Here is a 12868-nt window from a genome sequence, read left to right as displayed (position 1 = left end):
CCCCCGCTCGCCGCAACTAGAGAAACCCCGTGCGCAGCAACTAAGACCCAACGCAGCCAAAAATAAATAAATTTATATATTAAAAAAAAATCACAGGCTATCCTTTTGCCTTCTTCTGACTGAAGATCCCATACAGGAGCAAGTGGGAGGTGGTCAGGTGACGTATGACTACGTAAGCCAGACACTCTCGCTTAGACAGGAAATGGCTTGTTTCATGTGAGAGCGGAGAACTAAGAACAGCAGCAGCTCGGAGAGCTGTTTTAGAACTGACGTAGTGTTGCACTAGAACGTAAACCTCATCTTCCGTTGTAAGGTCTGCTAAAGTGCCAGAGTATGAAAATGCCCATTTAAAGATCCGGGGGAAAAAGTGCCAAGCAGTCCTTTGTGGACCTAAATCTCTTTATTTAAACATAGTCTCTGTTTCCAGCTTCTCATTCTCTTCTCGGGGAGGTTACCGTTACTTCTAGTTACACAACCTATGTGGCTCGCAGCACAGCCGTCCCCAGCCCTTCTGGCACCAGGGACCAGTTCTGTGGAAGACAGTTCTTCCATGGACGGGGGCTGGGGGGATGATTCAGGCGGTAATGCGAGCGGTGGGGAGCGACGAGGCAGATGAAGCCTAGCTCGCCCCGCCCACCGCTCACCTCCTGCCGCGCGGCCCGGGGGCACCGTGGTTCACGGCCCGGGGGTTGGGGAACCCTGCATTGCAGTTTTAGGAAGAGCAGACGGGGTGGAGTGAAACGGGCAGGCTTCGGTGCTAAAGGTCATGGGAATGGAGAAGTCCAGTTGAGGCACTGGTAATTAGGTAAGTGAAATGGGTAAGTGGCAAGTTCAGCGTTACCTCCCCACGGGGAAGAGCTGCTGTTGACACGGTGGAAGCCCAGACCAGGCTAAACGCAGGGGGGAAGCAAGTCTGCAGCCTTTCCAACTAGTCCTGAGACCAGTATCTGAGAGCAACGCATCCCCAGCCAAGCTAGCCAATTAACAAAATTTGGGGTTTTTTTTTTAGTTCTCCCCTTCTCCAGGCCCTCTGCGATTTTTAACACAGTGCTCAGGGTAGCCTCCAGCTGCCCGAAGTCCCCCAGCTCTGCTCCTTAAATTAAATAAATATCCACTGTTTCCCCATCTCCTCCCCAAACAAATCTCCTTTTTCCAAATAACAGGGCAGAGGTCTGATGATTTGGCTAATTCATGATTATTAGGCATGATGCTGGGTCTTTCAAGAGAATATTTGCATCTCAAAGTGGAAAAAGACAAGGGGATGGGACATGCATTTTGGGAAAGAAACGCCCAGGCTTTTCCTTGAGCCTCTGAACAGCTAGTACCAAGGAGGCCGAAAGTAAAACCGAGAAAATCAGTCTGAGATCATTACAAAAGCCAACTTCCCCTCCATTTCTCTCACTTCTCGTGTCTGTCAAGAGCCGAGGGCACTACCAACCTGGGGCAAGTCAACTGTGGCTCCCCACCACAATCACACAGAACATTCCCAGACCGACAAGACATCACTGTTTGAGGATTTTCCACACGTGGGGATACAAAGCCAAAAAAGCAGTACTCACAGGTCTCTATATTATTTCACCCAAAGCTAGTCTTGAAAGTTATTAGCCAGGCTTTCCCTTTTGATTTGAAACATTATTTCCAAACAATTGCAATCAGTGAGCTACTTTATTACGGCAAATGTTTTTCTGTGGTTTTCAAAATTGCTTTTTCATCAGCCATGGCTTTGTGTGTGTGTGCTTTGTTCTTAACAGCTGCCAGCCGGCTAAGTGTTCCTTCAGCCCTATAAACTAGCAGGGGTACAGAGAAGAGTGCTGAGCTTTATGTGAATCCAAAAGGTCTGAAAATATCTTCTCTTGCCCACCTAATGCTGCAGAGATAGAAAAGGAATGAAGTGGAGGATAATGGTCAGGAAAGCCAAAGTATGAGCAAGATACTCTCTGTATAATCTATGGAGTATGGTCTTAAAATTTCAGATTGGAGTAGACCTGGCAATAGAAAAATGCTACCCAGAAACAAATCACAGAATTATGGTCTCCATGTCTGCTTCAACTTATGAAAAAGTAACATATAGTAACTGCTAAAACTTACCACGTGTTCATCAATTAATAAATAACACAAAACCAGTTGCCCAAATCACGTACTAGGAACAGTTGCTCGGGGAAAAAAAAGATCGGAATAATAAACTTCCCATTTTGCCTTGGATTTGAGAAAATGGAATCCACTAAGAGATCTGGGTATAAAATCCCACACGTGATTACATGACTTCAACTGTTTCTAATAATATTTGAGATGACAGTGATGAAATTATCAAACACAAGCCAAATGCCAATGATAATATTTGGGAAATAAGTTCAACATCTAAACTCCACGTCCACTTGGCTGTCCCCTGAACTCGGACAGGAGCAAAAGTAGTAACCAAATGCTCTTGCAAAACAAAACTTCCACATGGACAGGAGAACGGGGCCCTGAGTGGACTATGGAAAAGCAACTGCAAAGTCAGGGGACATTGCCCTCGTCCCAAGGATCCCTCCTGCAGGAAGTCTCTGCAAACTGCCTCGGTAGCTCTACCCACCACCCAACCTCAGGCACAAATGTTCTGAAGTACCTTTTACAGCTTTCAAAGCCTTCTTCCTTCTTTTCAATGTCATACACATCTCTCTCCCACACCAAAAGTAGGAGAGAACCATCCAGACTAGGATCACAAACTTCAAGTAACTATGCACAGCAGTACATCTGTATCATAGTGAGTCATGGGACGCATATGTGCTAATTTTCCTCTTAGTCTTGACCTTCCTTTTGAATTTGTTTTCCCTGGCCTACCTTATTAGTTATACTTTCTACTTTACTGTAAGTCTTCTTATAAACCAATTTAAATCCTTCGTACAATGAAATGTACTATATACTTATATAACTGAACCACCACACAGGCTGGAACACGATGTCCAGATGCGCTGGAGTCCAGTGAGCTTTTCTGTGGCCACTCTCAGGCTTGTAAGAGTTGGCTGCATCTCCCGTCCACACTTCTATCATTCAATTTAGCACACTGTGCTGTACTCACATGCCCATCTTTCTCTGGCAGACCCAGTTCCTGAGGAGTTGTACATGGGCCCCAGAGGTTTGAGTGAAGAGGAAGTTAGATGTAGATGATGAACACAGGGTGTCATGGTGAATTTTATGTGTCAGCCTGACTGGGCTGAGGGATGCTCAGAGAGCTGGTAAAACAATATTTCTGGTTGTGTCTGTGAGGGTATCTCCAGAGGAGACAAGCGTTTGAATTGGTAGACTGAGCAAGGAAGATCACCGTCACCACTGTAAGTGGACATCACCCAACTGCTGAGCACCTGAACAGAACAAAAAGGCTGGATCACCTATCTTCTCCTGCCCGCGGATACGGAGCTCTTGGTTCCCAAGCCTTTGGACTAAGACTGGGACTTCCACTATCAGACTTCATGGTTCTACAGCTTGCAGACAGCAGATCACAGGATCTCTCGGCCTCCATACTCATATGAGCCAGCTCCCATAATAAATCTATAATATATAATAGACTTTTTAAAAAACTCTTTCTTTTTTTTGGCTGGGCTGTGAGGCTTATGGGATCTGAGTTCCCCGACTAGGGATTGAACCCGGGCCCTCAGCAGGGAAAGCGCTGAGTCCTAACCACTGGACCACCAGGGAAGTCCCAATAGTAGACTTATTAATAGGATAATTAATAAATTAATTTAAATTTAGTAGGATCCTATTAAATATATAGGATCTAGGTATATAATATATATGTATATATATAATATATAAGATCTATATATATAATATGTATGTGTGTGTATGTATATCTATATAGATAGATAGATCGATCGATCGATCCTATTGGGTCTGTTGCTCTGGAGAACTCTGACTATAATATACAGGTCATAATGCTTTATTTTAATTTTTATAGTTGATATTGTTGATAATTAATCCTAAATCTTCAAAACACTTGTCACCATCGTATCCTGGTATCTGGTTTACAGCATCAGTCACCAGACTCCTAGATACAGCCACTCAGATAAACTTGAAGGAAAAGTCAATACGTCCCCCCACCCATCACCATCCTCTGAATGGATGTACTAATACAAAGACTTAAAAAAAAAAAAAAAAGGCACTTTAATTAGACAGAGGTTTTTGTCATCCTTGGCTCATGTAAAAACACATTCACAACATGAAGAAACACATTAAAATTTTTTAATTTTTAAATATTAATTTTATTAAATCTTGATCCTTGAGTGTATGTCTGTCTAATATTCTGTGTGACAATATAAAAGTACTCACAGAGCACCTCTGCTACATGTCAAAACACAATGGTTGTTGAGGAAAAGCACTCAATGTGACTGAGTCGCGAGCTGCACTAGCTGCTTTTTCAGGGAATCACCATTTTTAAAATTCAAATAATGGCAGGTTCACAGGCAGCTGTAAGAAGTAACAGAGAAATCCTGCCTACCCTCTTACCCAGTTTCCTCAAATGGTAACATCCTGCAAAACTGCAGAACGTCATCACAATCACGACACTGACACTGATACAGCCAAGATACAGAACACTTCCATTCAACCCAAGGGTCCCTCCCCCATGTTGCCCTTTTATAGCCATACCCACTCCCCTCCTGCCCCCAGCAACCACCAACTCATTCTCCATTTCTATGATTTTAAGGCCTTCTTCTTAAGGTAAAATTTACCAAGCCAGGAATTACCTGGTGACTGAGGCAGCCAAAGGGGCAAAACTTTCATTCGGTCAATAGGTGAAGAGGATTTTAGGTGTATTTTAAACAGCTGGGAGCCATGCTGCTGAAAATGGAAGAAGCATCAGGAAGTGAACAGCAGGGTATTACTTTAAAGATCAAACTGAAATCTCAGAATTTCAAGCTCAGGATCAATATGGCCTTGCAAGTGGATGAAGTTCAAAGTACAGATGATAATTCTCAGGAACCATGTGAAAAACATTAAAAAAAAAAAAAGGCCAAATGACAGGAAGTCTCCATGAAGACATTTTAATGGTGGCAGATAGCAACTGAATAGCCTTCTCATACCACACTGAGATGACTGACTTTACCCTGTCAGCAGTTGCTTTGGTAAAGAAAAAGAAAACCACCATTTAACCCAACCACTAATAAGTAGCCTGGACTCTAAAGGCTACCAAAAGTCCAAGTAAACAGTCACCTGTTACATCATCAGCAGGGGCACAGTCTTCAGAAACTGCACAAACTTCCTCTTTCCTGTAACTATCCACACACTTGCAGAAAAAGAAATTCTTACCACTTTCTACTTTCCCAAAGATGCATTTTTCAGTAATGGCCAAGATACTTACTACCTTTCACCAAAAGGAAGGTTCATCCCTCTCACACTCTCTCCCATCATGGCCTATGATGAGCACGAGTTGTTGCAAAGTGTTTCTGTAACTCTCAGTTTTTCCCCCACCACAATGTTTAGACTCTTTTATTTATAACAAAATTAATGGCACAGGTTAAAGAAAAACTACGTTTACTTAAATCCATTAAAATTATTTTTGGTCAAAGAAACAGAGATAGTAAAAGATACCCCACAGAACAATTATAAAACTTCCACTGGGCCAAACAACGAAGCATTCCTTTCTCCCCTCACTCCCCCACTCCCTTTAAGACACCCTTATCACACTGTATCAGAATGCTAATCTTAATGAATATCAGCAGGAAGGGAAATTCTGGAAGAGCAAGTCAGTTTTATACCCCTAACAAGATGCAAAGTTCAAAATGATGAAGAATTTCAAACTGTAACTCATTAGCATCTCTTTTCAATAAGAGACTTCATCTTGTCAGCTGGACTTGACCTGCCTGGATACCTTAAACCAGTGGTTCTCACACTCTAGCCTGAATCAGAATCACCTGGAGAGTTTGTCAAAACAGATTGCTGGCTCCATCCCTAGAGTTTGATTCAGTAGGGTCTGTGGAAGGATCTAAAAATATTCGTTTCTACCAAGTTCCCAGGTGATGCTGATGCTGCTGGTCTGAGAACCACACACTTTGAAAACCACTGCTCTAAATCTAGAGACTCCCTCCCAATTTCTGCTGAATTTTTCTCTAGAGATCCCAAAAGGGGCCTTAGCAGAAAATAACAAGTTTGGGAGACCTGACTATCTCATGCTTAAACTGTTAAATTGGTCTTTGAAATACTTTATCTGAGGTAAAATAGTTACAGAGTTCAAAGTAATTCAGCGTTGAGCTGCGTGTCCACAGCTTAGACTTCCAGACCCTTTTTTTTCCTATTTTACGGAAACAATAACCAGGTGTGCTCCGTGCTGCATTATAGAGGGAAAATGCCTACTTAACTCCGGGATTGTGAGGGGCTGAGGCCCCACTGCACTTTGATTTAGAGGGGCTTCTCCCCATGAGGTGCAGGGGCTGCTTCACAGTGGTCTCTGGAAGAAGTCCAGTTACTCTTATTCCTACCATATTTTCACTTCACAATATAAAAAATATAAGGAAAATCCTGATATGTTCAAATTCAACAGATATTGGCCTACGGTTTTTGAGAACTGGTCTGTGCACGGCTCACCAGATTCCTGGCTAAGGGGGAGGATGGAATGATACTTGTGGAGTCTCAGAATGCCCTGTTTTAGCTGGTTTCCCACCTCCTCCCTATCAAGTCTTTTACATGTAAATTATTAAGAGCAACAAAATCACCTCAGCGTTAACTTTTAAAAAAATCCCTTCCATCTATGTCAGATAGTAACTGCAATGAAATGAACACGAAAGGGAAGATGATGGTTGGAGGACATAAACAAATTCAAAGCTCATCTCTAAACAAACAAACAAAAAGACCATACAGAGAAACTAAAAGAAGTATTTTCATTTAACAGCAAAAATGTATTTAACCACGCTCACTACTAGATGTAGAGATGTCAATAATAAACATGGTCCTTGCCATCATGGAGCTTGATTTACTATCCTGCCAGGAAGACCAACAGTGGTAAATATAAGTGTGAAGAACATCAGGAAGAAATTCAAATGGCTATGGAAACACAGGCAGGCCTACGGAGTGGTGGGGGGTGAGGGGTGCACGGGGAGAGGAGGTATCAACAAAGGCTTCTCAGCAAAGTTGGCCTCCATTAAGCTTAGGCCTGAAGGATAAAGAAGAGTGAACTAGGCAAAGAGGGAGGAGAAACGAGGTACAGAGGAAGAGTGCACTGAGCGTCCCCATATGACTCAAGCACAAGAAGCATGGAAGGTGGGAAGAGAAGCTGGCGAGGTGGGTGAAGACCAGAACACAGAGCTGTGTGTAAGAGCAATGGGAAGCAGGACGATTACATGGCCACAGCGCGCATCTTCAAAGAACACTCTCTGTCGTGCACTGGTCCCCGACGGCTGCAGCGTAAGATGAAACGGAGCAGAGTGGTGGAAGGGGTGGCCGGAGACAATGTATCCACAGTGTTTTCTCAATACTGAACCTTGGCTGTCTGACACACAGGTCACTTAATTGACAGAGACCTCAGTTTTACCATCTGTGAAGTGGGATTAGAATCTTCCCTGTGTACCTCTTAAAGTTACTATGGGGATCTAAAAACCAAGTACCTAAGCAATCCTGTTTGTACATATTACACGCTAAAATTTACGTCACAGTGGGTGTGACAAGCAGTAAAGAATGTCTAGATTAGAGCAAGGAGAATTCAGCAAGATGGCTGGAAAAAAGCAAGTTTAGTCCTAGCCATGAACAACTGTAACAAGATGTAACTTTTAAAAGGATACAATAAAACCCAAACAGTTACCTAGGAATAAATCTAAGAAAAGATGTGCAAGAACTTTATGGAAGAAACTTAAAATACCTAAATAAATTTAGAAAAATACTGCGCTCAAGAAGAGAACTATATCAATCCTTCCCCAAATGAAATTCCAATAATATCTCCAGAGGATTTTTCACAGGCCTTGACAAGGTCATCCTAAAGTGTGTAATATAGAAATCACACATCAGTGGTGTTGAATGAATATAGAAAATTGTAGAAGGATACTCCAATATCATTATATAATACCTTTAAATATACAAAATTGACAGTACATACTGTCAAGGATTCAAACACATACAGAATTGCTGTATAAAAGCACGCATGGGAATGATGAACTTCAAATTTAACCATCAAATTCAGGACAGTAGTCACTGAAGGCAACTGGGTGGTGGATACAAAGATGTTTATTATATTATTCCCTAGTCCTTAAACTCTTCTTAAACATTCCATAAGAAACTAGAATGCCTTTTATTTGAGAGCCATGTTATTACAGGATCTAGCTTAGTAGTTCCCAAACACCAATCCAATAGCTCCCATCAGCCCCACCCGGAGTACTTGTTAAAAACATGGATTACCAGGCTAGGCCAGAATCAGAATTTCCTGGGGGGAGCCACGTGAATCTAATGCACAGCCTCATTTGGGAACCCTTGGTAACCACCAGCTATTAATAACTAATCCATCAACAAAATTGGTTCCAATCTGACAATGAGATATTTAAGCTCCTGAGATTGCCTGATCACTTTCCAATTGATGCAACTGTCTAGAACGTGGACTCTAATCTGAGGGCAAAGCCAAGTAAATTTTAAAGTGTATCCTTTACTGTGTTTCTCCCCCTGCCCACCGGCCAAGGTCTTATATGTAAAAACTAAGAATATCTTATAAAGTAATAGTATCAAATGATTCCACAGCAGAACATAATTCCTTCATATCCTCTACAGGGAATATGCCATAGCGAAATTCCACTGGAGATGATAAAAATTGCTATTTTTAAGGATAAAGTGATTCAAGTCACTGGCAACTGCCCTCAAGTAGGTAGACAGCAACGCCATGCTTCTTTCCTTTCCTGATTTTCTTCCCTCACAATAAAATCACAGCTAAATTTGTCTAGAGAAATGCACAGAGCCAAAGGGAAACATAAAGAATAAATTTAGAAAGAAAACAATTTATTACAAGTTAGAGGTATTAGTACCGGGATAACAGTTTTCACAGCCCTGCTCCTAAGAAATAAGATTAACTAGAGACTATGCTGTTAGAACGCATGACATATTCAAGGGCGGACAAACGTACCTTTTCCCCTAATATTTGAAAATTACAACTAAAAACATGGAAAGGAATGATTTTGAGAAACAATACAAATCTGCTAAACGCATCAGCACAAAAGGGCTCACTTACCAGGGCTTTCTACTCGCTTATAGTGGTAGGGATTGATGCACACTTCCTTCTGCTTGGAACCGAAAGGAAACTCACAGCATTCCAGTGGTTTTAGTTCATGGTGGCTCTGAAGGTCGGGCCAGCGCCACACACGGCAGTAAATGACGTGAGGCAGCCCCTTCCGATGGGAAACTTGCAGCCTGCCGTCCAGGGAGCGGGGAATGGTGACACAGTTACTGGGCTGCCCCGGACAGCTCAAGGCCTTTTCCAGTTCCTCCATGGCACCTTTCTTTTTCTTCAGTTTTTTCACCAAAGCATCAACAGCTTTCTCTGCCCATTTTTCTTCTTCATCACCCTGTTTCCACCCAAGAAGTCTCTTCACGGCTGGACTTGTGAAGGAAAACAAACTTGTCACGTTCATGATGGCACCACGTACACTCCTTGTGGATGGAGAAAGAAAGACGTCCCCAAATGTGAAAGGACAGCAGAAGAGGTTTCACTTTATTTACATAGGATTATCCTTAGCTTCTTCGTGCTGAGGTCCTGAAAAGTAGCAATCACCATTCCTAGTGTTTCCAAAAGTAACCCAAAGTCAGCACCTAGAAAAAAGGGAAAAAGATGTTTAAAATCATCTCTAGCACAAAATCACAATTTATTAAACAATTACCATGGGCCAGATACTATTTTAAGCACTTTTACGTATTACAGTATGCTATGGGCTGAATTATGTCCCCCCCTAAAACTCACGTTGAAGCCCTCACCCCCAGTGTGACTGTATTTGGAGATGGGGCCTCTAAGGAAGTAATTAACATTAAATGAGGTCATGAGGATGGGGCCCTGATCTAATTGGATTGGTGGCCTTATAAGAAGAAAGGAGAGATTTCTCTCTCCCTCCCTACGTGTGCACCCACTGAGGAAAGGCCTTCTTCATAGAGAGAAGGCAGCTGTCTGCAAGCCTGGAAGAGAGCCCTCACCAGAAACCAAACTGGCTGGAGCCTTCATCTTGGACTTCCCAGCCTCCAGAACTGTGGGAAATACATTTCTACCGTTTAAGCCACTCGGTCAGTGGTACTTTGTTATGGCGGCCCAAGCAGACTAACACAGTATTTAATCCTTTAAATAATTCTGTCAACTAGGTAATACCATCACTGCCATTTTATAGATGAATAAACTGAGATGCAGCTTTAAAAAGGAGTATGTTACTGTTTACATGAGTTCTGAGATAGAAGCAACAGACCCCTTAGTGCAAAAAAGGTTCAAGTTCTCAACAGATATTGTGATGTTTTATATTTAGATTCATTTATAGGCTCTAAGATATATATTTCAAAATACACCTCAATCAACAAAAACTGAAAGCAAAAGGAAAAAGTAAAAATGCAATAGTCTTAACATCTATTTTGGTTTGTTCCTCAAGTATGTCTTACGCTATAAAAAAGGTAGTTATATTTACACTATATAAATGTAGCAACATTTTAGGGTATTTATTCAGTAAACCAGTAAACTAGCCTATGCCTATGGGCTATCAGGCAAGTAAGGTAAGAAATTTACCCCCTACTTTTTCAAATTTGCTTTTTATTGACATGAAAGGAATGAAGCACGTGAACACGTACTGTACCAAATACTTCTGTCAAGTTGTCTCATTTAAACTTTCTAGTTACTCTTCACCAGATAAAAACACAAACGGTGAAAAAGATTAAAGATGATAACTTTGTACCAAGTCTGGCTAAGAGTCAGTAGCAGGTATCAAACCAACCTCCTCCCCAAAATAACTATAAAAGCTGAATAAAATACCAATGAACAAATCAGAGGGGAAAAAACCCAACTTTTTAAAGGTATCAAAGAGCAACCAAAGTACACAGGACATGAGGGGCCAAGATGCTGGAGAGATGTGAAAAGCAATGAAATAATAAGCTGAACACTCTTCATTGCTTTTCTTCTCAAGGCATTTATTTGCCAATGCCTGTGCTGTGAGTAGCCAAGCCGAAAGAGGCTAAAGAACCAAACAGAGATTTCAGTAGTCTCATAGTGCTGAGGAGACCAAAAAAAAAAGAAAAAAGAAAAATGGAGTTGAGGGCCTGGTAAACATACCAGGCTTTCAGTTGAGACCCCTGAAGAGGTATGCCCTAGTGTGCAAGGGCAAAACTGAAATGGACCAGTGTTTACAAACACTGAAACACAGCCTAGAATCATCTTAATACTAGACTGGAACAAGATGATGGGAAAAGAGGAGAGAAAAACTGTGAGAGAGGAAATGTTTGTAGATACTGGCCAAAGATCTTCCAAAAGTGACAACAGATGTCTAGCCACAGATTCATGAAGGCCTATAAATCCGAAGAAGGAGAGATAGAAAGGTATCCACAAGTTTTAATGTGTCATATCACAGTATAATTGCTGAAAACCTACCACAAAAGTCTTTAAGAAGACACAATACTTTCAAAATGAGTACAATAAGGCTGACAGCTGACATTTCAACAGAAACAATGGAAACCAGATGACAGTGAAATGACATCTTTAGCCTACAAATAAAAAGCTGGAAACTCAGAATTCTATACTTAGTGGAGAAAAATCATGCAAAATGACTATGAAATAAATATGGTCTCCAACAAACAAAATCTGAGAACTGGCTTCCAGCAGGAATTTTCAGGCACAAGGGAAAAGCAAGGAACTGAAGGAAAGAACGGAGAGCTCCAAAAGGGTACTGACTTTACAGAACAATTATAGGAATGTCTTGTGGTGTTTAAAATACAGAATTAAAATGCATAACAAAAAAAAAGCAGAAGGGGTAAATGAAGTCAGATTTCTAAGGTCCTTGTCTTACCCAGGTTGTGGTAAAGCATTAAAGTATTGTTGGTATGTTATGAATTCATGTCATAATAAAGCAACAACTGAAATAATTTAAAAACCATAAAAAGGTAATAGAGGGGTTAAAAATATGGAATTATTTTTTAAAATATGCTTAATCCAAAAAAAACTTAAGAAGAAGGAAAAAAGAGCACATAATAGATGGGACAAATAGAAAACAGTAAGATTCATAGGTAATCCTCAAAGTCTCAAGAATTACTTAAATATCAAGAGACTAAATTTGCCAAGCAAAAGACAGGGGTAGGGGTAGGGACACCACTTAACTATACTGTACTTACAAGAGACACACATCGTCGAATATAAAGACAGAGAATGGCTGAAAGGAAAAAAATGTGGAAAGGAACAGACTAAAGCACATATTCTAACCAAAAAAGCTCACATAGCTATCACATCAGGCAAAAGAAGCTGTACAGTAAGAAGCACCACCAGGGATAAAAGAGGGACATTTCATACTGTCAAATACAAATACATCACAGTCCCAATTTTTTATCCAAGTAATCACACAGTTTTAAAACACATAAAGCAGAAACTGACAGAATTAAAATGACTAACAATCTTAGTGGGAGATTAACACAGTAAATGACTAAACAAGCTAACAGAAATCAACAGATATAGAAGATTAACAACATGTTTAAAAACTTGACTCAATTCGTGTATGCACCCAACAACTGTAACATACGCAATGCTTTCAAAAACACATGGAACACTTATCCAAATTGGCCATATAATAAGCCATTAAGCAAATCTCAACCCATATCAAAGGAATAAAACCATACAGAATATGTCCTTTGATCATAGTATAACCAAGAATAAGTGCCAAAAGTATTGTTATTGAAAATAATTACACTTTGA

General features: G+C 40.9%; 1 protein-coding gene across 6 annotated transcripts in view; it reads right to left on the bottom strand.

Annotated features, from left to right (window-relative positions):
- SMAD1 (SMAD family member 1) overlaps window positions 1-12868 on the bottom strand; it is an 80169-nt gene that overhangs the window by 38663 nt on the left and 28638 nt on the right. For all 6 annotated transcript variants that reach the window (XM_081224959.1, XM_081224956.1, XM_081224954.1 and 3 more), the window contains one exon: window positions 9176-9753. In XM_081224959.1, coding sequence (XP_081081085.1) covers window positions 9176-9575 — 400 coding nt within the window. In that variant the 5' untranslated portion in view covers window positions 9576-9753. The remainder of the gene's footprint in view (window positions 1-9175; window positions 9754-12868) is intronic.

The sequence above is a fragment of the Mesoplodon bidens genome, assembly GCF_964165515.1.
Source record: "Mesoplodon bidens genome assembly, chromosome: 1".
In the NCBI taxonomy this organism is placed as follows: domain Eukaryota; kingdom Metazoa; phylum Chordata; class Mammalia; order Artiodactyla; family Ziphiidae; genus Mesoplodon; species Mesoplodon bidens.
This window is presented reverse-complemented; position numbering and strand designations above follow the sequence as displayed.